The sequence below is a fragment of the Alligator mississippiensis genome, chromosome 14 (genome assembly GCF_030867095.1).
Source record: "Alligator mississippiensis isolate rAllMis1 chromosome 14, rAllMis1, whole genome shotgun sequence".
In the NCBI taxonomy this organism is placed as follows: domain Eukaryota; kingdom Metazoa; phylum Chordata; order Crocodylia; family Alligatoridae; genus Alligator; species Alligator mississippiensis.
The window spans coordinates 13849315-13868373 of record NC_081837.1 but is presented as its reverse complement, the minus strand read 5'-3'; the positions used below and the strand labels follow the sequence as shown (position 1 = coordinate 13868373).

At 46.3% G+C, this 19059-nt stretch overlaps 1 protein-coding gene across 1 annotated transcript; it reads left to right on the top strand.

The window, feature by feature from the left end:
• Nucleotides 1-926: 926 nt before the first annotated feature.
• Nucleotides 927-19046, top strand: EIF4H (eukaryotic translation initiation factor 4H). Its single transcript, XM_014608155.3, has 7 exons — nucleotides 927-1037; nucleotides 11195-11376; nucleotides 12292-12356; nucleotides 12460-12559; nucleotides 14759-14827; nucleotides 16741-16896; nucleotides 17017-19046. Exons 1-7 carry the CDS (start codon nucleotides 979-981, stop codon nucleotides 17154-17156), a joined length of 771 nt encoding a protein of 256 aa, XP_014463641.1. The 5' UTR covers nucleotides 927-978; the 3' UTR covers nucleotides 17157-19046.
• The last annotated feature ends 13 nt before the right edge of the window (nucleotides 19047-19059 follow it).

Here is a 19059-nt window from a genome sequence, read left to right as displayed (position 1 = left end):
GTGAATAATTTAGGTAGAAAACACATGGGGCATGGGGGTGTGTTTGGGGCACAAAGGTGTGGGGGGGGCACAGGGAGGGGCAAGGGTGTGCGTGGGGGGGTATTAGGGAGTGTGGGAAATGGGGGGTATGTGTGGGGCACAGAGTGGGAGGGTGTGCGGGGCATGGGGGGGGTGCGCAGTGCATGGGGGGCCATGGGGGTGTATGTGAAGGTCATGGGGGGCTATATGGGGGAGGGCCAAGGGGTGGGGGGAAGGGGGACACACAGGGGTGTACATGTGGGGCACATGGGGCGTGGGGGACATGGGGGTGTGCAAGGCATGGGGGCACCAGGGAGTGTGGGGGGATGTGCAGGGCATGGGGTGGTGTGGGGGGCATGGGGGACACAGGGTGTGTGGAGGCATAGGGGTGTCAGGGGGACATGGGGATATATGTGTGGGACACAGGGGTGTGTGGGGGGGACTTAGGGACCGTATGGGGGCCACTAGGGTGTAGGGGGGACGGGGAGAGGGGGTGCAGGACACGGGTGTGACACACGGAGGGGGAGACCCGCCAGGCCGCAAGGTAAGAGCCGCTTCCCCCCTTTTTCCTCCTTGAGAGGAGAGCCCGCTCTCCCCTGCCTCTCGTCCCTTCGCCGCACTGCCGGGCCCGAGCCGCGGTGCTGTGGCGGGGCCCGGGGCCCCCGCGCTGGGCTGGGCTGGGCTGATCCGTGGGGCCCGGCGGCGGGCGGCCCGGACCCTTGTGACGCGCGGAGGCCCCGCGCCGCGCTGTGACGCTCCATGGCGCCGCCGGGCCCGACCCACGTGGTGGTGGGGGCGGCGCGCCGGCTCAGGCATCGCGCGGGGCAGCCCCGGGAGGCGGGCGGCGACGGCGCAGGCAGTGCGGCGGGCAGCCCCGCGCTGGCCCCCTATATAAGCGGCGCGGGGGCCTGCGGGCGCGGCCCTGTCACGCTCGCGCGGGAGGCGGCGGCTGAGGTGGCGATGGCGGACTTCGATGCCTACGACGATCGGGCCTACAGCAGCTTCGGCGGCGGCCGCGGGTGAGCGCGGGCCGGGCTGGGGTCGGGGGCCGCGCGCGGCGGTTCCTGCCGGTCCCCGGGGAGCCCGGGCCTAGCGCCGGGCGGGGCGGGCAGAAAGGCGGGTTGGAGCCGGGCCGCAGCGCAGGGGGAGCCGGCCCCTCCGCGCCGTCGGGTGGCGGGAGCGCCTGGGCGGTGGAAGCAGCCTTTGGTCTGAGCGGGGCCCCGGCGGAGAAGAGCATTGTGTGGCCGTGCCCACCGGGGCGGTGGGGCTGCAGGTCTGGTCGCCCCTGCCCCGAGGCAGCATCCTCCCTAACCAAACCCGCCCGCACAAGTCCTTGCTCAAGCACCCGGATCCAAACCGGCTGCGGATGGAAGACTCCCCCGTTAATTAAATGCTCTGCGTGGGACGCCTGCTACGTTTGCTCTCACTTTTCACGTATAGGATCTAATTCTTGCTGGGACGAGGTTATTCTTTCCCCATGTTGAATGGGGGACGGATGGACACGGACCTTCATCTTGGCTTCGGGTTAATGTGGTGTTACTAAAACCAGAAATTCGAGTAACGGTGGTGTTACTACTGCCCTCGCCTTGGATTCGAGTAACACCCTCATCTTAGACTCAAGTAAAGGTGGTGTTACTAAAACCCTTCTCTTGGACTTGAGTAAAGGTGATGTTACTAAAACCCTCCTTGGATTTGAGTAAATGCCAGGTTATTAAAACTATACCGTTGAACCTGTCTCTCAGCTGCAAGGCACAGTTAAAACACCACAGGTTCAAGCAGGGTGACAAGGGCAGTTGGTGTCCTGCTGCTGCAACAATTGTTAAAATAGGCTGTGTTTTAAAATAGGAACAAATTTGAAAATAGCTTGAAAGAATAGAATTTTTAAAATTAATTCCAGCAACTCTGGATGTTGTAGAGCAGCGGCGAAGGCGCTTGGTGAACAAAAATTTCTGTGAAAAGCTCAAGACATAACAATTTAAGTTAACCTAGCGTTAATGTGTTTTTTTCCCCTCAAATATTCCCAACAGCTGCCGTGTTCCCAACGCTTTGGCCCTTGACTCATTAGGTACTGAGTGTAAGTTGCATTGAAGGAGCTGTACTTTGCACGTCTGTAGAGCGTGTGGCTTGTACAGTACAGAGCCATGTTCGTGTGGGTCTGTGCAGACAAGCCAGGGGTCTGTCCTGAGGTAGTATTAAAATACAGGTCAGCTTTAATAAACTAAGGGCTGCAGTGGAGGCAGTGTATCTTTCAAGCAAAGGGCAGATTTTACTTTTTGTTTTGGTCATTATTAAAGTAGAAAATAATCAGGGAGATTCAGTAAGTATCTAGTAGGCAACCATCAATACTCTGGGTCACGGTGAGTGTGTAAAAGGTCTAGTCGGGTGCCTGATGAGTCTGCTTGTATGGAGTCCTGTGACCATCACACCAAGGTCATGGATGCTTGTGCCTAGGCAAGAGCGCAGAGGAGGGGAGGCTGCCGAAGACCTGTGTGGCCCCCCCCCCCCCCCCCCCCCCCCCCCCCCCCCCGTTCAAAAGCCAGAGCGAGTCCAGACGTTCAGCGCCTCAATGGTTGTAGTTCAGGGCTGGGCAATTATTTTGGGTGGAGGGCTGCTTACTGAGCTTTAGCAAGCCATCGAGGACCGCATGACAGGCAGCCAGGGGCAGATTAATATTCCCTAAATTTTTTAGGGGGCCCACGGGCCAGATAGAATGTCCTGGCAGGCTGCATCTGGCCCACGGGCTGCATTTTACTGTTGTAGCTTGTTGCAGAGAACAGCAGGTAAGAACTGCTGCTGACTGCCAAATGCCTCAGCAAGGGTGCGTTTCTGTCAGGGTGATGTCCCTTAGCCTTTCTCCAACCAAGGAGTTACCCACAAGGCGATGGGGGCTAGGGTTTTGAGGTGCCCTATGCTCGCCTTACTCTGGAGGTTGCAACACTGTGGTTTTTTTAATAGGAGCTGCCCTGCCGTGCATTGCCCTGTCACGTTTTCCCCCAGCCCTCCAGTTAGATGGGACTTACAGTCCTACCCAGGACCGTAGTATCTAGGACACCAACTAATATCTATAGGTGAAGGAATATGTTCCCTTTGATTTTATTTTTCTTTTTCATAGAAACAAATACTTAATTGGAATGTAGTTAAACCTTATGCTTGACGCTTCTGAATTAATGCCATTTTCTTAAATTCTAAAGTTATTTCTTCCTTTACCGTGTCCATTTCAGGAATTAGCTCTGATTGGAGGATGAATGTAGCATGATCCATTGAGACTTTACCAAAACAGAAGCTATTATGTTAATTTAAGTCATAACACTTTGACCAATGGAAACTGTTTGCACTGTGTCAAATAGAAATACGTATGGAAACTGGTTTGATTTTCAAGCACAGATTAAAATGTAACATTGTTTACCATCTCAGATATTTGCCTTTCACTTCCACTTATCATTGTCTGTTGTGCTGATTAGTATCGTTTCACTGTTTGCTTATTCTTCCAAATGCTTATGACAGACAGGCATTGTCATTTATCTAAAATATCTGGGGCAGCACCCAACTGTACAGTACCTAGCTAGACTCTGGCTTGTAACTGGGAGTCCCGGTGCTGCAACAGCACAAGTAATAAATGCAACACCTTTTGCTACATAACAATGGCGTGGCAGTCTAATGCATTCCTGTAGTTCAAACCAGCTATCTCCTTAAGTCAGAGTCAGTGCTTCCTTTAGTTTGAGGAAGGTAGCCAGGAGTAGGAGTGTTGCTGCTTTCCCTTGAAGTGGTTTTTACTTTATTTGCATAATTGACCCATACAGGGTGAAACAGGTGAATAAAGTAGCCTGTTGAACTTGCATGACCTGTTGTTACGATCTAAAAATCATACAGAAGTCAAGCCTAAGAAATTCACTTGTCAAAACCTGTCAGGGATATCAGAAAAGTTGTTAGGGCCAAAAACAAAAATGCCTTTTTCAGCTCTAGTGTTTCTGTTTTATAAAGGGGTATGAGGAAGCTATCCTTCATTGCTTTTTTCTTTGTTTTTTTAAACCAAAGGAGAAATGAAAAACTACATGCCTAATGATGAAGCCTAGATTTATCAGTGTAAAATGTTAAAGTACCTCAGTTAGATGATGAGTATAGCAAACACCTTGGGCGCATCCATACGAGTGGGCACATGCATTTCCCCAGGGACAAAGAGCAGCAGCACATATTTGTGCCACTGCTTGTCTCCAGGGAATGCCTCACTCTGGTGTGGGGCAAATTGCCCTGGATGGTGTAGGGGAGGCTGGGGCCAGCAACTGGGCTGGCCCCAGCAGCCTTGTTTTGGGGGCCTCCCAGGACTCCGGCAGAGATGATCCGGGTGTGTGGAGCCTGGCTGGCAGCTGGAGCCAAGGCCCTTGCCAGCTAGGCTCCAGGTTCGGGAAGCACATGCTGCTGTCATGCACCACCCTGTTTTTTTGGCTTTTTTTTTTTGATACTAAGACTTCATGGTATCTAAACTTGTCCCTGTGCTGCAAATATGCAGCGTGGAGAACCAAATTGCACGCATGGGATGCATTTTGCAGCTATTCAAAAGCTTTGGGGGCACTGCAAATTGCATGTGCACGCTTGTGTGAACATGCCCCTTGAGGCTTCTTTTCAGTGTTGGGGAAAGGGTTTGTTCCCCAATGTCAGGGTACCTTTAAGAGGGGCATGTCACTTTGTGTATCCATTGACTCGGTAGTCTTTGAGAGTGGTTCAGTTGATGAAGACGTTAAGAATGTAGCCCTTTCTTTGATTTAAAAAAGTTACATATCTTGTTTTGTTAACTTCCTTTTCCTTTTGATGATGGAATTCATATCCCTAGCTTATTTCCATATTTATATAGTTAATCCTTTAAATGTGTGCCCCATCAAGCATCCTGGAGGGTAAGGTATACCTCAGGTTTGCTACTCAACAGAGGTAAAATTGTGGAGTTAGAAGCTGTGGAACTGCGCCTTATTTTCAACAGGGACAAAGTACAGCACATTAGAATAAACTTTATAGATATTTATGGAGTAGGAGAGAAGATTTAAGTACAGTTAGCTAGCATTAGTGTCCACCCATTTGTTTACTTCGAAGAAAGAACGTTTGCTGCCAGTAGATTTCAAATATTACTGTGATGGAAGCTGAGTAACTTTGACTTTGTTGTCTGCGTAAAAGGAAATCCGGTTGCGCTTGCATATAATGGGTACAGGTGTCATGCTTTCTGTATTTGGACAAATGCATGTACGTCCAGAAACTGGCCGGTAAGTGATGCAGAAATCACAAGGCACAGCTTTGGTCTAGAACCTTGAAAGCAGCATAGGAGTGGATGGGGAGGGGAGCAAGAAACAACTAAGCATGAAGTGCTCGCTGACATTTGAAATGTCACTTAAATTTTGTCACCAAAACAAAGCGTAAGCACCCAGTAGCCTTCCTGAGCAGTTGTGTTGGTTTACTACTTCTATAACTGGGCTAGCTGCTAATGTACAACTTTTAAGCCCAGAAACCTGGAACCTTTGAAGCCTATGGCTGGTTTTGCAAAAGCTATGATCAGTCTCCTCCAATAGTTTCTATAGGTGACTGAAAACAGATCCATCCTTCATTTTCCACCTCTTGGTTCTTCACGTATCTATCTTGTCCATTTAACATTAATCATTAAGGCCTTGCCAGTTTTGTAGGCTATCAGTTACCAGTCTTTAATAGAAAAGACACTTCATCCTTTTTATGCAACCGTTCTTGAGTCTTCAGAGTACATTTTTCCCAGTGATCTTTTTTAGGATATTTCCTTTTACCAGGTAATGGATTGTATCCCACTCATTTTTTTTTTTTTCTGGAACTGGAAACTGAGCCATTAGGCTTCAGTTCTCACTTCATGGAACTGGAAACTTTATTGTGCTGCTGCCCTTGGGTAGCTAATATTTAAAAAACTAAATGTTAACTTCTTACTAGCTTCTAATGCAGGGGTGGACAATTATTTTGGCTGGAGGGCCTCTCTGAGTTTTGGTGAGCTGTCGAGGGCCACAAGGGTAGCCCTACCCCCTCGTCACAAACTTCTGGCTGGAAGTCCTGCCCCTCAAAGTACTCCTTTTGGGCGGGGGGGTGGGGGATGCCATCTTAGAACCAGAAGAAAAACCAAATCATACTCAAAAGTCAAACGTCTACTATAACATACTTTAATTTTATTTTAAAAAATAGTTTTGTCATCATTTGTGTTTACTATATAGAGAGATAATTACATAATAGTTCAAAAATAAAGTCTTACTCTATATTGTGTGTGGGGTGTGGTTGGGGGGGTGCATGGGGCTTGTGAAGGGGTGTGGCTGTGTATGCTGGGGGTGTAGGGCTTGTAGGGTGTATGTACGGGTGTGGCAGGGTGTGGCTGTGCGGGAGCAGAGGGTGAAGAGGTGTAGGGACCCCCACCCCCCACACTCCCTCCCATGGTACACAGCAGTCACCAGTGGGCCCCCTGGGTGCTTGTGGCCCGCACACGTGCTGCCACCCAGCAGCATGCAGCTCCAGCCAGTTCTGGGAGTTGCATATGGTGGCAAGGAGTGGAGTCAGACAGGCCCTCTAGCACATGGGACTCCTCGTGATGCACATGCAGCTCCTGGCACTTGCATGCCCCCAGGGTGAAGCCACACATGATGGGGCTGGTGACCTGGCCCTGCTCCCTGCTGCCACGTGTAGTTGCTGGGACTCCCCTCCACTTCCAGCGGAGGGTGCCAGGAGCTGCACATGCACCGCAGGGAGCTCCATGCAACAGAGGAGTGCCAGTCTGGCTCCACTCCTTGCTACCATGTGCCACTCCCAGAACTAACCACAGGTGCAGACTGCTAGGTGGCTGTGCTGCCACAAGCAACCTGAGGGACCACCACAGGCTGCTGCTACTGCTGCTGGGGGCAGGGGGCTGTGCACTGTTGGGGAGTGTGTGGGGGCATGTCTCCATACCTTCCCCCTGCCCTCCCTTACACCCCACACATCCATCCCCTGCCCACCTGCACTCCCTCTGTCCCCTTGGGTAAGGGCTCTGTGCTCTCACCAGCCCCACACTCCATGCTTCTGTGCACTTGCAGTTCTGCTGCCACCACTGCTTCCCACCACTTCCCTATATGCTACAGCAGGGATAGCAGGAGGAGAATGCTGGAGGCTGGGGAAGCTGAGCGGGTCCCCCAGCAGCTGCAGCAGTGGCAGCAGCAGCCCTGCCCAAAAACTGCTGGCTGGACTGAGCCCTTCCTCACACGGGTAGTAAGGCATGTGGGCTGGGTGGGATACAGTTAATTAGTGGGCACCTACCTACAGGCTGGATGAAATACCCTGGTGGACCGGATTTGGGCTGCAGGGCCTATTTTGGCCACTGCTGTTCTAGTGTCCTATACCTTGGTTTTTGCTTAAAGGGATGACTGAATTTGAAAATGCACTGTTCCAGACCTTTGGCTGTTTTTAAGCTACTAGCAATTTTACTAACAGAGAATGCTCCATTTCCAACAGCGGTATTCCAGGAGATGGCTTTCAGCTTTCTCTTGAGCTCTCTATAGAGTTACGAGCCCTATTGTACAAAAGATGAGTTGTGAATTTAGGATAGTTCACAGTCTGCTTTTGAATTGGAACTGACTATCTCGCTTGGCTTTCTTCCACATCAATTCTATTCTCTTCTGAAAATAATTGTTTTTTGCTCTGTGTACATTGAGAGAGAAATGTTAAGATAATAGTTTCTTATCTCTTCTGATCCAATTCATATTTTTCCTTTCACTAAAAAAATGACAAAAGTCTGCGGTAAAAAGATGAAAATTGATTTAGCACTTTTCAGGATGGGTTTGTCCTTGTCATAAAAGAGAAGAAACACAGAAGAAGAGTCATTTTTGGGGGAGTTTCCTCCACAAGCAAGGCTCTGTCATCTGAAACTAAAACCTATCCTGCTACATATGGCCTTGGCAACTCCAGCTTTTGGATGTTGCCTATCACCTGCAGATAGGTTGTAAGCATGTTAGACAGACAGATGAAATACCAAGCATAAGTGCTTTTAAAGAAATCTGTAGGATATGTACCCAAATGTCAAGGTATGTGAGCTGGTCCTGGAATAACGGTAAATGCTGACATTTATACCTTTGCTGGTAAACATGCATCTGCCCTTGTGCTTTTAGTGTAAGGCAGTGGTTCTCAACCATTTTAGATTCAGGGCATTCCTCTATAATTTTCTGTGAAATGAGTGGCAAATTAAAAAAAACCCTGTTTATATATAATCATTGCAAAGGGGCCATGCTGTGGGGATGGGGGATTGACTTCAGGGACAGCCTTGAGCCTGCCCTTCACACCTCACTTTACCTCCTTGCACATGCCAGCACCCTTCGAAAGGTCTGGTGCTACAGCGCCCTGGCTGAGTATCGTGGGTATAAGGGATCATGATATTTGAAAGCAGAATGCTGCCCTCAGCCATAGGCTCAAAAATGACATTGGTTTACTATGTCATTTACTAGATCTCAGAAATCTTGGCACTAGTGAATTAGAGTAATGCAGACTTCTCTGAGGAAGGAAGACAAAAATGAGTAGAAATGGTAGAGAAAAGAGGAACAAGAGAGAATAAATAGAAAGCAAGCAAGAAAACTGAAAAGTAGATGAGCTTCCAAAGGCTAGGTTATGTGTAGCTGATGGGAAACATGTTAGAACCACTCAGCATCCAGCTTCTAGACAGAAGTGAAAGTTACTCACGTTATTGGTTGTCCTTGGTAAATATTATGATCACTGAATGTAAATTTGAAAAAGTGATGAGTTCATTGACCTTGGAGAGAAACTGCCTGTTACGCACATCCTGATACAGACTGGCCTTCAATCCTGAGGAGGTGCTGTGGGGGAAAAAGATTGTAAATTGTCAGATAAAAAGCCATCACTTTTAAGCGTTCATAAGCAAAAGCTTATTGCTATACACCTTATGATGGGTGGGCAGCAATGTGCAAACCTATTTTTAGTCCAGGGATAAAATCAAGGGAGAACCTGACGCTGATTTTGCAGCTGGGAGTCAGTGCCATGTTTGACAAGCGGACTTGCAGGTACAGCAGCAGACGTCTGGGCAAGAAATGAGGCCAGCTTTCAAACAGATGCAAGGATTTGATGCATGCCTAAACACTGTGTTGAAACAGCACTTTCTTGTGCTTTCATTCAAGCTGTGTTTCTGGTTTACCAATGGCAAGAGTGACATTGAAACAAAAAGTACAGCAGTTGGCCAAATGGGCCTTAATGCTTATGAACTGAGAGCACCGCTTGAAAACTGCTGCGCTCTGCTTGTTCCATCTTTTCCAACCTCATTCTGCTATTCTTGAACAAGTGGATATTCAATGTGTTTTGGCTTTTTCTCAGTCCTGTAGCAAAACTTTGTTGCCTCTGCACTGTTTTCTGGTATATTACTCTAGGATAATGTCTTCAGCAAGCTCTGTGTTGTGAGTTCTTGTAGCAACTGGTTGAAGAATCAACGACTGTTAATGATCCCTGTGTAGGATAACATTTGTGACATTAGATCTCCACTAGGCCTCGAGACTGCTGTCTGAAACCAGCTCCGTTTTGAATTTATTGGTACTCTTAGATATGTACCCGTTACTTGCCTTTAATTCGAGTATTTTTCCAAAGCAAAAGTCCACCTGAGCCTAATGGCTCATTGGGCTAGCATGGTTAAAATAGTGACTATGACCAGCAGTGCATAAAGGAGCAACATGACCAGCATTGTCACATCACTTTAAACTGTACAGCCTCAGTGATCAGGTACCCGCCTGTAGTCAGCTGTGGACAGACTTCAGCACAAGAGTGGAGTAGGGCTCAAACTTGGGGCTCTGGAGCCCAAAAAGTGCATTTTCATAGTACCAGAGCTTGCCCCTGGCCATCGTCAAGTTACAGCAAGGGAAGTTTAGGTTAGCTATTAGGAGGAATTTTCTCACTAGGAGGGTAGTAAAACACTGGAACAGGTTACCCAGAGAAGTGGCGGAAGCTCCACCCTCGGAGGTTTTCAAAACCTGGCTAGACAAAAGCTTTGGCTAGGATAACCTAGTTGGGGATGGTCCTGCTTTGAGCAGGGGGTTGAACTAGATGACTTCCTAGGTCCCTTCCATCCCTATTTTCTATCATTCTGTGATCACCCGAGTACTAAATGTGTTGATATTTACAGCAGGTGACTGATGCAGTCAGAAGTATCCTGTCCTGTCTTATAAAAACAGCTTTAACTAGAAAAAAGCAAAAATTAAAGGTTAGCTGGCTAAATAGCTAAAGATATATAAATTTAGATCACTAAATCAAGTAAATATCAAAGATGTTTGTTTTAAAAAGCACGAGTTGGGACTCAGCCTCCTTTGCCATGGTACAGGTCATCTGATTTCCCAAAAATCAGCCTCCCAAAATTGGGGCATGTGTATTAAGCAGGTTAAGCTGATTTTTGACCTGGCATAGAAGCACCCTAGGTCAATTCCTGCTCCACAGTGTAGCAGCTGTTGTGTTACTATTTAGACCGCTGAGGGAGTTGGTTGACCCACCTCCAGAGATGTTGGCAATCACCTTTTTTCCTTTTTAAGTAGGGAAGGGAGGGTGAATCAGCTAAAGATCAGGTTCTAGCTGTGCTCTGTACAGTCATAATCTTGGAACAGCCTTTTTTGTTCTTTATTCTTGTCTTTCAAAAAACAAGATGACTACTGTCCACTTAGCTATATTAAAACATTACTTCAATCTGGTTACCTGTGACTTTTGAAATCCAGACTTTTCACTTTCATTTGTTTACTATTTGAATAGTAATATTCTTGGGGTGTATTGTATGCGAGAAAATATGGTAAGTTTCCCTGCCTCCAGAGTGTTCCTTCTATTTGCTTTGAGGTGCAGTGGTGTGCCAGTATGAGCAAATTTGCTTCTTATCCAACTTATAAGTTTTTAATTGATGAAGAAGGTAAGACAGAGTGGCACCATGGAGCCTAACTGGTTCAGAGAGGTATGAGCTTGCAGAGCCAACAACCTACTTTGTTGGGTATTCAGAATGGAAATGTTAATGTAGCATCTCAGACAGTTTCCTCTTCAGTTTTGCCTAATGGTTTGTAAAGAGGCACTAATGTTTGACCAGTTATTGCAGTGACTTAAAACCAGAGTCCAATAGTAACTTAACTGCACTGATTATTATGCAAACACTGCGGCAGTTGCTGGGGTTGTAACTTTGTATTTCTTATAGGTCTCGCGGTGGTGCTGGCCCTGGCTCCCGTAAGAAAGATCTGCCAACAGAACCCCCTTTCACTGCATACGTGGGAAATCTCCCCTTCAACACTGTTCAAGGAGATATTGATGCAATTTTTAAGGATCTCAGTGTAAGGAGTGTACGACTAGTCAGAGACAAAGAAACAGACAAATTTAAAGGTAGGCAAATGTAAAGGTGTGATATTCTTTATATAACCGGTGACTAATCAAGTGGTAAGAGTGACTCATTGTAAGTGTACACTTACTTTAACTTTGTGGGTTCTCTCTCTTTAAAGCCAGCTCTAGTCTGGCAAATTTAGTACAACTTTCTTCCTTGCCAGTGACTCGTGTGAGTTTACTAGTGCATGATACATGAATATGAAGTGGCTGATCCCAGAGCATTAATCTATATCCAGAGGTTGTTTGTAGGAAACGGAGGTGATGTGGGTGAGAAGAGTAGAATTTTTGCCCTCTGCAAGGAACCTGGAAATTGAATATTCTCTTGGGTTTTCTTCTGCAAAGTTTGCTTGGAGCAGGAAGAAAGCTATGATATCTATGAAATTGCTAGCAAGGAATATTCCAGAAGAGGGCAGATAGCACAGTAGTAGGACTGACATTAAAATTAACCTGGTCACACTTTTGCTGTGGCGTTTACTCGCACCTGTTATTGTAGCCCCACCGATGCTACAGTTAATCTTGGAAAATTTGGAAGAGCCAGTCCTTCCTAGGGATGCAGTTGTAAACTTTCTGCTTACCTGTAGAGGCAAAGAAATAAAATCTTTAACCAGATGTGAGAACCTGCAATGTTAAAAGAAGCTAACCTCTGACTTGCATATAGTTGCTAGTAGCCGGCTGTAGCAAAATTACTCATCAGATCCTTTCTAGCACTGGTGTGTATTCTAAAAGCTATGTCTTTTGTTTTCTCAAGGGCCTCATTTTTGTAGTGCTTATCTCAGTCGCTTCTGCTCTCAGCTTGTTGGTATGGGGATAATAGAAAGTGGGGGGCAATAATAACAGATATGTGGAAATCAGGGCAAATATTTTGATAAATAAGTTATTTAAAACTGGTACTAACTTTTTAGATTTTTTTTGCAGGATTTTGTTATGTAGAATTCGATGAGGTGGAATCACTTAAGGAAGCTCTTACATATGATGGTGCAGTAAGTATTTAATCCTTAAATGAAAAGATGAGCAGAAGATTAGAACTCTTGGGGAACCCAGTTTGGCCAATAAATACAAGTGTCTCCCCTCTGTTTTTACCAGCTTTTGGGTGACCGATCACTCCGAGTGGACGTAGCAGAGGGCAGAAATAAGGACAAAGGTGGCTTTGGCTTCAGGAAAGGTGGCGGACCTGAAGAAAGAGGTGATCTTCTCTTATTAAATGACAGCTATTGAATGTGCTGAAAGGGTGAGAAATGCTTTTTAAAGAAAGCACACATGGATGAACTTTCTGCTTGAATTGCATGTAGAGCCGATATGATGCTTGTTCCCTTTTAGCTCTGTTATTGTTACTCCTGAGTTTGGTTATAGGATCGAAACTCTGTACTTCCAAGATCTGAATGCATGGTCAGTCCTGGCTCAGACCAAAACCACCAGTGTCAAGTACAGTACAGTCAACAGTCTAAAAGTCTGTTCTGCTACTACTTTTTCACTGCATAGAACAGGGGTAGACATGTTTTTTGGCCAGAGCGCTGAAAAACACCACAGTGTCTACCTTGGAAGGTGCCAGAGTGCCAGCATGGCAGAAAAACAAAATGAGGGCAAGGGGTACATGGCAAGATGCCCTGCTTGTGCCCCCTTGCCCCCCAGCCAAAGCCCCTGCCCCACAGCCTGGGCTCTGTGGCTGCCAGCAGCTACCCCAGGTCTGGGTAGCTGCTGGAGCCCAAGCTGCTTCCAGCAGGGCTTGCAGCATCCCAGCTGCCTGCTGGGAGTAGCCCAGGATCCTAGCTGGCAGCAGCTCCCCAGAGCCGGGGCTGTCTGCAGCTAGGAGGCTCCAAACAGCTGCGCCAGGCTCATCACCTCCATGCAGGGAGCGGGGAGAGACCAGGGCTGTGCTGCCTCAGGCCCCTTGCCTAACTCCCGCTCCAAGGTGCGCCATTGCGGAACTGATGCAGGAGCCCAGTACAGCTGTTTGGAGCCTCCCGGCTGCAGCCAGCCCCGGCTCTGGGGAGATGCTACCAGCCGGGATCCCAGGTTACTCCCAGCAGGCAGCTGCCATGCAAGCCCTGCTGGGAGCAGGCCGGGCTCTGTCGCTGGCAGCAGCTACCCAGAGTCGGGGCCGGCTACAGCCGGGAGGCTCCAAACAGCTGTGCTGCAGCGTGCCAAGTAAAATGGCACACGGCAGCATGCGCGGGGGTTGCCAACCCCTGGCACAGAAAATAAGCAGTTTAACATGAGTGCACCAGTTAAATCTGATGCTTGTGAAATAGGCAAAAATTCCTGTTCATCATAGGCTTTCTCACCATTGCCTCCCTGAGTTGGACTCGAGCATGTTTAATTTGTATTAAAAAGAAATGGTCTTATCAGTCCCTTGAGAGTTCACTTGAATATTCTTACTCTCTGAAATAGTTTGTGCACCCCTGGTGGCAGTAGGGCTATGTGAAGCTTTGGGTGCTGATTTGCTTCGGGGGAGATTCGGCCAGATTCGGTGGCCAAATCTCCAAATTGAATCGGGACCAGTGAAAAGATCCTAATTGGATTCAAAGCTCTCTAAATCAATTTAGAAAAGATTCAGGGAGCTTCAGAGATTCTGGCAGCCCCTGCTAGCTGCAGCAGGGAGCTGGACCTGGACTTCATGCTGGTAAGGGGTTTGGGGAGAGACCATAGGGGGACCCATGGCTGCCCTGCCCGGCCTAGCTCTTGCCCTTTAAAAAAAAAAAAACAACAAAACAAAACCCCACTTACCAGCTGCTGCCAGGCAGGGGGGCAATCTACACTGTGTGGTGGGCTGTGGCAAGCCCTCTGACCCCCACCTGCTCTCTCAGCCCCCTCCATGGCTGTCCTGCCTGCCCCAAGTCCAGGCTCTTTAAAAAAAACAAAACAAAAACAAACGATAAAACCCTCTACTCACTGGCTGCTGCAACAGTCTCAGGTTTCCTGGGAGCTTGTAGTATCGGCTCCCACACAGTGCAGGGCAGTGGGGGGCAGCAGGGATGCCCCCCCCCCTGCCTGGCACAAGCCAGTGAGTGGGGGCGCTTTTCTTTTTTTTTTTAAGGACTGAGCGCTGGGGTGGGCGGGGCAGCCATTGAGAATGGGCGGGGATGGGGCCAATTTTGCTGCGGCTGAATCTCCGAATCAGATTCAGCCAAATTGATTTGGGACCATGATTTGAGTCGCTGAATTGATTCGCTGTCCCGCAAATCGGCCGAATCCAAACCTGAAGCGAATCCTAGCCGCTTTGCGCAGGCCTGGTAGGCAGCACGTTGACTGACTTAAGCAGCTTAAATTTTCAACCAGGGTCATTCTGCTATTGAAGGACTGGAATTCAGGTTCTGTGTCCACTTAATCATTTTCTCAACACAACTTCAGACCTGATCAAACTGATATATGGCTTTTTTCCTAGGAATGGGAGGAGGAGGTCCTCGAGAATCGAGAGGAGGTGGATGGGATTCCAGGGATGACTTCAGTGCTGGTATCAGTATTTATATTCTTACTGAGAGGCAGCATAAGAAATGCAAGAGTTGATAAATGAATATGTCTTTACATTTTGTTCCTTGGTTGCTCATTGAGAATCAGATTTTATTGCATTATAACTTGGTCATCTGAGTGGGTTTTAGCAGAAATTGCTAGAGAGCAGGTTTCCATTGGCATAGGCAACAGGATAAGGTAAGGGTGATGGTGAATTGTATGGAATAATCTTAGTTTGGAGGAAAGATGATGCCTCCTGAATGTTGAATGCAAAATGTGACACCTGGGAAAGTATTATTTTCAGGGTGTAATTAGGAAAACAAGGTAGTCTTTTAATCTGACAGACAAAATTAAGTAATAGAACTTGCTTCTGAATAGAAGCAGAAGGTGGACCTTGATGTAAGGCCAATATTAACCTTTTTTTACCCCAGGTAGAAGTATGTTTTCATGTTTTCTTCAAACGAAAGAGTCAGAAATGACTTCTCTCAAAAGATCAAGTTTACCAAACAAAGATTTCAATAAATATTTTGCAGAACTTTTTCCATGTGTGTGGTTTTTATTTTGTTTTGCCAGTTTGTTGCAAACAGCAGCAGATGACAGAGCTTGTAGAGAAAATAGCTGGTGACAGCCTGCAGCCATTGATTGATTGATTGATTTACTTTAATTTTTTCTACGAATGGATTTTACTTCAAAACAACACCTTCCTGCTTGGGGTGGGGGTGGTGTCATCCAATAACTGTTCAAAGTCCTCTGTGAAATGGGTGGTGGGTTTGGCCCATTTTCTGGTGGGGAGATGCTGAATGCAAAATCGGCACTTGTCCATCTCTGCATGAATTGAATGGATTTGTGGTACAAGGAGCAGTTAATGCAGTTGATCTGTTCCTGTAGGTTGAAACTGAAGTATTATTTTTGAAGCTTCAAGTAGGTGAGAAGCTTGCAGTGCTAGTGCTTGTACTATACCTCGTTTGCAGCCTGGAGCACATTCCTGTCCTAATTTGTTAGTCTGGTACCTTTCATTGAGGATATTTCATTAAAATATGGAATCTTTTGCAGCCAGTTAAATGCTGAATGGATGACCATAGTTCGTGGAAACCCTGAGGCAATCAGAAGTTTGCTATTCTTTGGTTTTCAGTAATAAGCTTATTTGTGAAACTGTCCACAGTTATGGATCACTAACTGAAATGTACAGCATGCTTTGATCTTTAAGCAATTCATAATAGACTAGTTCATTAGCTGAAATGACTTTATGGCAAATACTCAGTTAAATGTTTAAATAATTGGGTGTAAGTTGTTTTATTTGGTTACTACAGAGTCTTAGCTGAAGCAGCACTGCATTGCTCCAGCACTGGCCTTCCCAGCTTCTGCACATGGTGTGTAGTCATCTGATCTCTTCCCAGATTAGTGGTAGTGACTGCAAGGAGATCTTTACTTGTTAGTACATCTCCAGAGCTTGCTACCATTTGAATGTGAGCATGGCATAAATATCTAGCTGGGTAAGTAGCTTCTGAGCTGGATGCCACAATCTTGGGAAATATAGCAACACCAGTTCAGATGGAGCTTGTGGCATTTTTTTTTTTAAACTTTGACTTGTTTTAAGGGTTTATGACGTGCTGGATTTGATTTTTAACAACAGATAAGGTGACTTGTGTTGAAATCTGTGGCAACCTGTTAGATGCTGAATGGATGATGATAGTTCACTGAAAAAACCCTCAGGCAGTCAGAAGCTTGCTATGCTTTGGTTTTCAGTAATAAGCTTACTTGTAAAACCATCCAAATAAGTTTTGTGGTAAAACCAGTGTAGTGTTTTGGACTGACTGCAGTGGCATTGACACGGTGTTCCAGACAGCCGGTAAGACATCATTAGATTTGGAATATGGCAAAAACACACTGTCCAAATTCAACATCTTCCTTCTGCAGGCTTCAGAGATGATGACTTCTTAGGAGGCCGGGGCAGAGGGACTCGTACTGGAGATCGGCGAACAGGTCCTCCGCTGGCAGGGGGAGGGACTGGCCGCTTTAGAGATGGACCTCCCCTCCGTGGGACTTCCATGGACTTCAGAGAGCCAACAGAAGGTAGAAAACACCATTGAAGAACCTACATTCCCCAGTAAAACTAACGTAACAGTCTTTGCTTCCAATTTTTAAGTTAATGTCCTCAATGGCAATTTCACAATCTTATTTTTCTTTTTCCAGAGGAAAGAGCACAGAGGCCCCGACTTCAGCTCAAACCTCGAACAGTTGCTACCCCCCTCAATCAAGTAGCCAATCCTAACTCTGCTATCTTTGGCGGAGCCAAGCCCCGAGAGGAAGGGGCAAAAGAGCAGCACGACTGAGCTTGGGGTTGAGAGGGAATGGGAGTGGGGAGGGGTGGGGGGGGAGGGGGGGCGGGCAGGAAAATAAGCAAGACAGCACAGAGTGACTCGCTCTGCTGGAACGTCAACCCTGCAGTTACCATTCCTGCCATCTGACATTGTCCTCTTTGAAACCGAAAACACAGAGCTTGTGAACGCATGTCAGCTGTTAACAAGTGGTTTTTAGTACGTTCTTGGCTTCGCTGTATCTAGTGCCTGCTTTGTGCTGAGTTTTCCCTCTTCTGTTTCCTTCCAAGCAGCACAGTTTCCAGTAGATCATTTAGTAGCTGCTTCCACCTGTGTGAAGGTCCTGCTGGACAAAGGTGCTGCTTTCCTTCCTCTTCTGGGTTTGTTTTACTTTAGAAGCATAGGTTAGACTTGGTTAATATCCTGTGCCATTTCCTTTTGGCTTCCTCAATGCTCCTTTTCTGTCCTGCATGTTTTGTTCTGCATTGCTGTGGCTCTAAAGAGGTAAACTGAAGAGCCCTGGCAAATTGAACAGTTCAAGTAACTTGCACAGCCCTGACCCTGTAGAATTAGGTGCTGCCTGTGACAGTGGCTAATAGGATTACCACATACCACAAGAGCACTCATTCTGAAAATAAAAGTCCTTTTAGGCAGTTCACAGGGAAGAGACTGCTTCTCAGCAGATAGAAGTAAAACGATTTGCAGGCAGGCCTAATTAGTTAATGACATTTATATGAAGAAAGCACTTGCTTCAGTAGGCATACCTCGAGGGGAAAGATGCATCCCACTATTATGTAACTGGCTGTCTACAAGTAGTATAATGTTACACTCTTGAGCTTGAGGTTGGTGCTATAAAGCTGTGCCTATTCTAGCACATAACTGCTGACTGGCTCTTTCTGCTTGTAATTTGAGTTTCACATGTTTGGTAAATTTTTAAAGTAAGTTTCTACAAATAAAGTTGACTTCTTTTTTTTTTTTTTTTTTTGTTTGTTTGTTTGTTTAAAGAGTGTATAATTTGCCATGCCATGTATGTCTGTCTGCCACCATCTTCTGTACATCTTGACCCAGTCGTGTACAGCTGACAGTAATTTTGCTTTTGGAATGGCCTCTAAAACGGGCAAGATTTGAATCTTTACCTCCTTTCATGATATGAATTCTGCTGCTTGGTGTGTAAAGATTTTTGGTAATGGTTTCTCCAGACAACAGTTGCCTAACCTCCTTGACCCTCAAATGCACTGTTGTCAGGGTTGATGAGGGCATGTGAGAAAAGCGATCCTGAATAGTTTGTAATGTTGTAAAAGAAAAAAAATACAAACCTTGGAGCTGTAAAAAACTGAGAAGACAAGTCCAGTGTGAAATAACTCTTGGGTTCCTAACATCAGTGCTGACAATTTTCAGATAGCAGGCAAGCAACAAACATACTAGAGTACCTCAAAGAGGACATGAGTTGTTTGAAAGCAAGGCTGCTTCAGTACCAGCTCCGTTGCTAGTACGGTATTCTTTTCCTTCCTGTTAACCTTTTGTAACATCAGAGTCCCAGCAATTTACAGAACTATTCTTTCCTTCTTTCTGCCTATCACTTAATCTGCTTCTGACATAAGAACCATTTGTCTAACACTAATACTTAAGTTAAGACAGACATGCATTTGTGTGGTTGTATTCCAAACCAATAATATTTGACCTATTTTACATCATCAATGTGGAAAAGATTTTAAGAATGAGAAAGCTCCCATATAAAAGCTCACTTCTAGTCAATACAGTTGACTTTTAAATGTAAGGAAAAAAAAAAAATGGAAAAAAAAAAATTCCAAACACTTAACACATTCTGCTTCATAACAGAAAGTAAATTTATGGATATGGTATTTTGTGAATGATCTTTTAAATAAAAGAAGACATTAAGTAATACTTAATGCTGGTC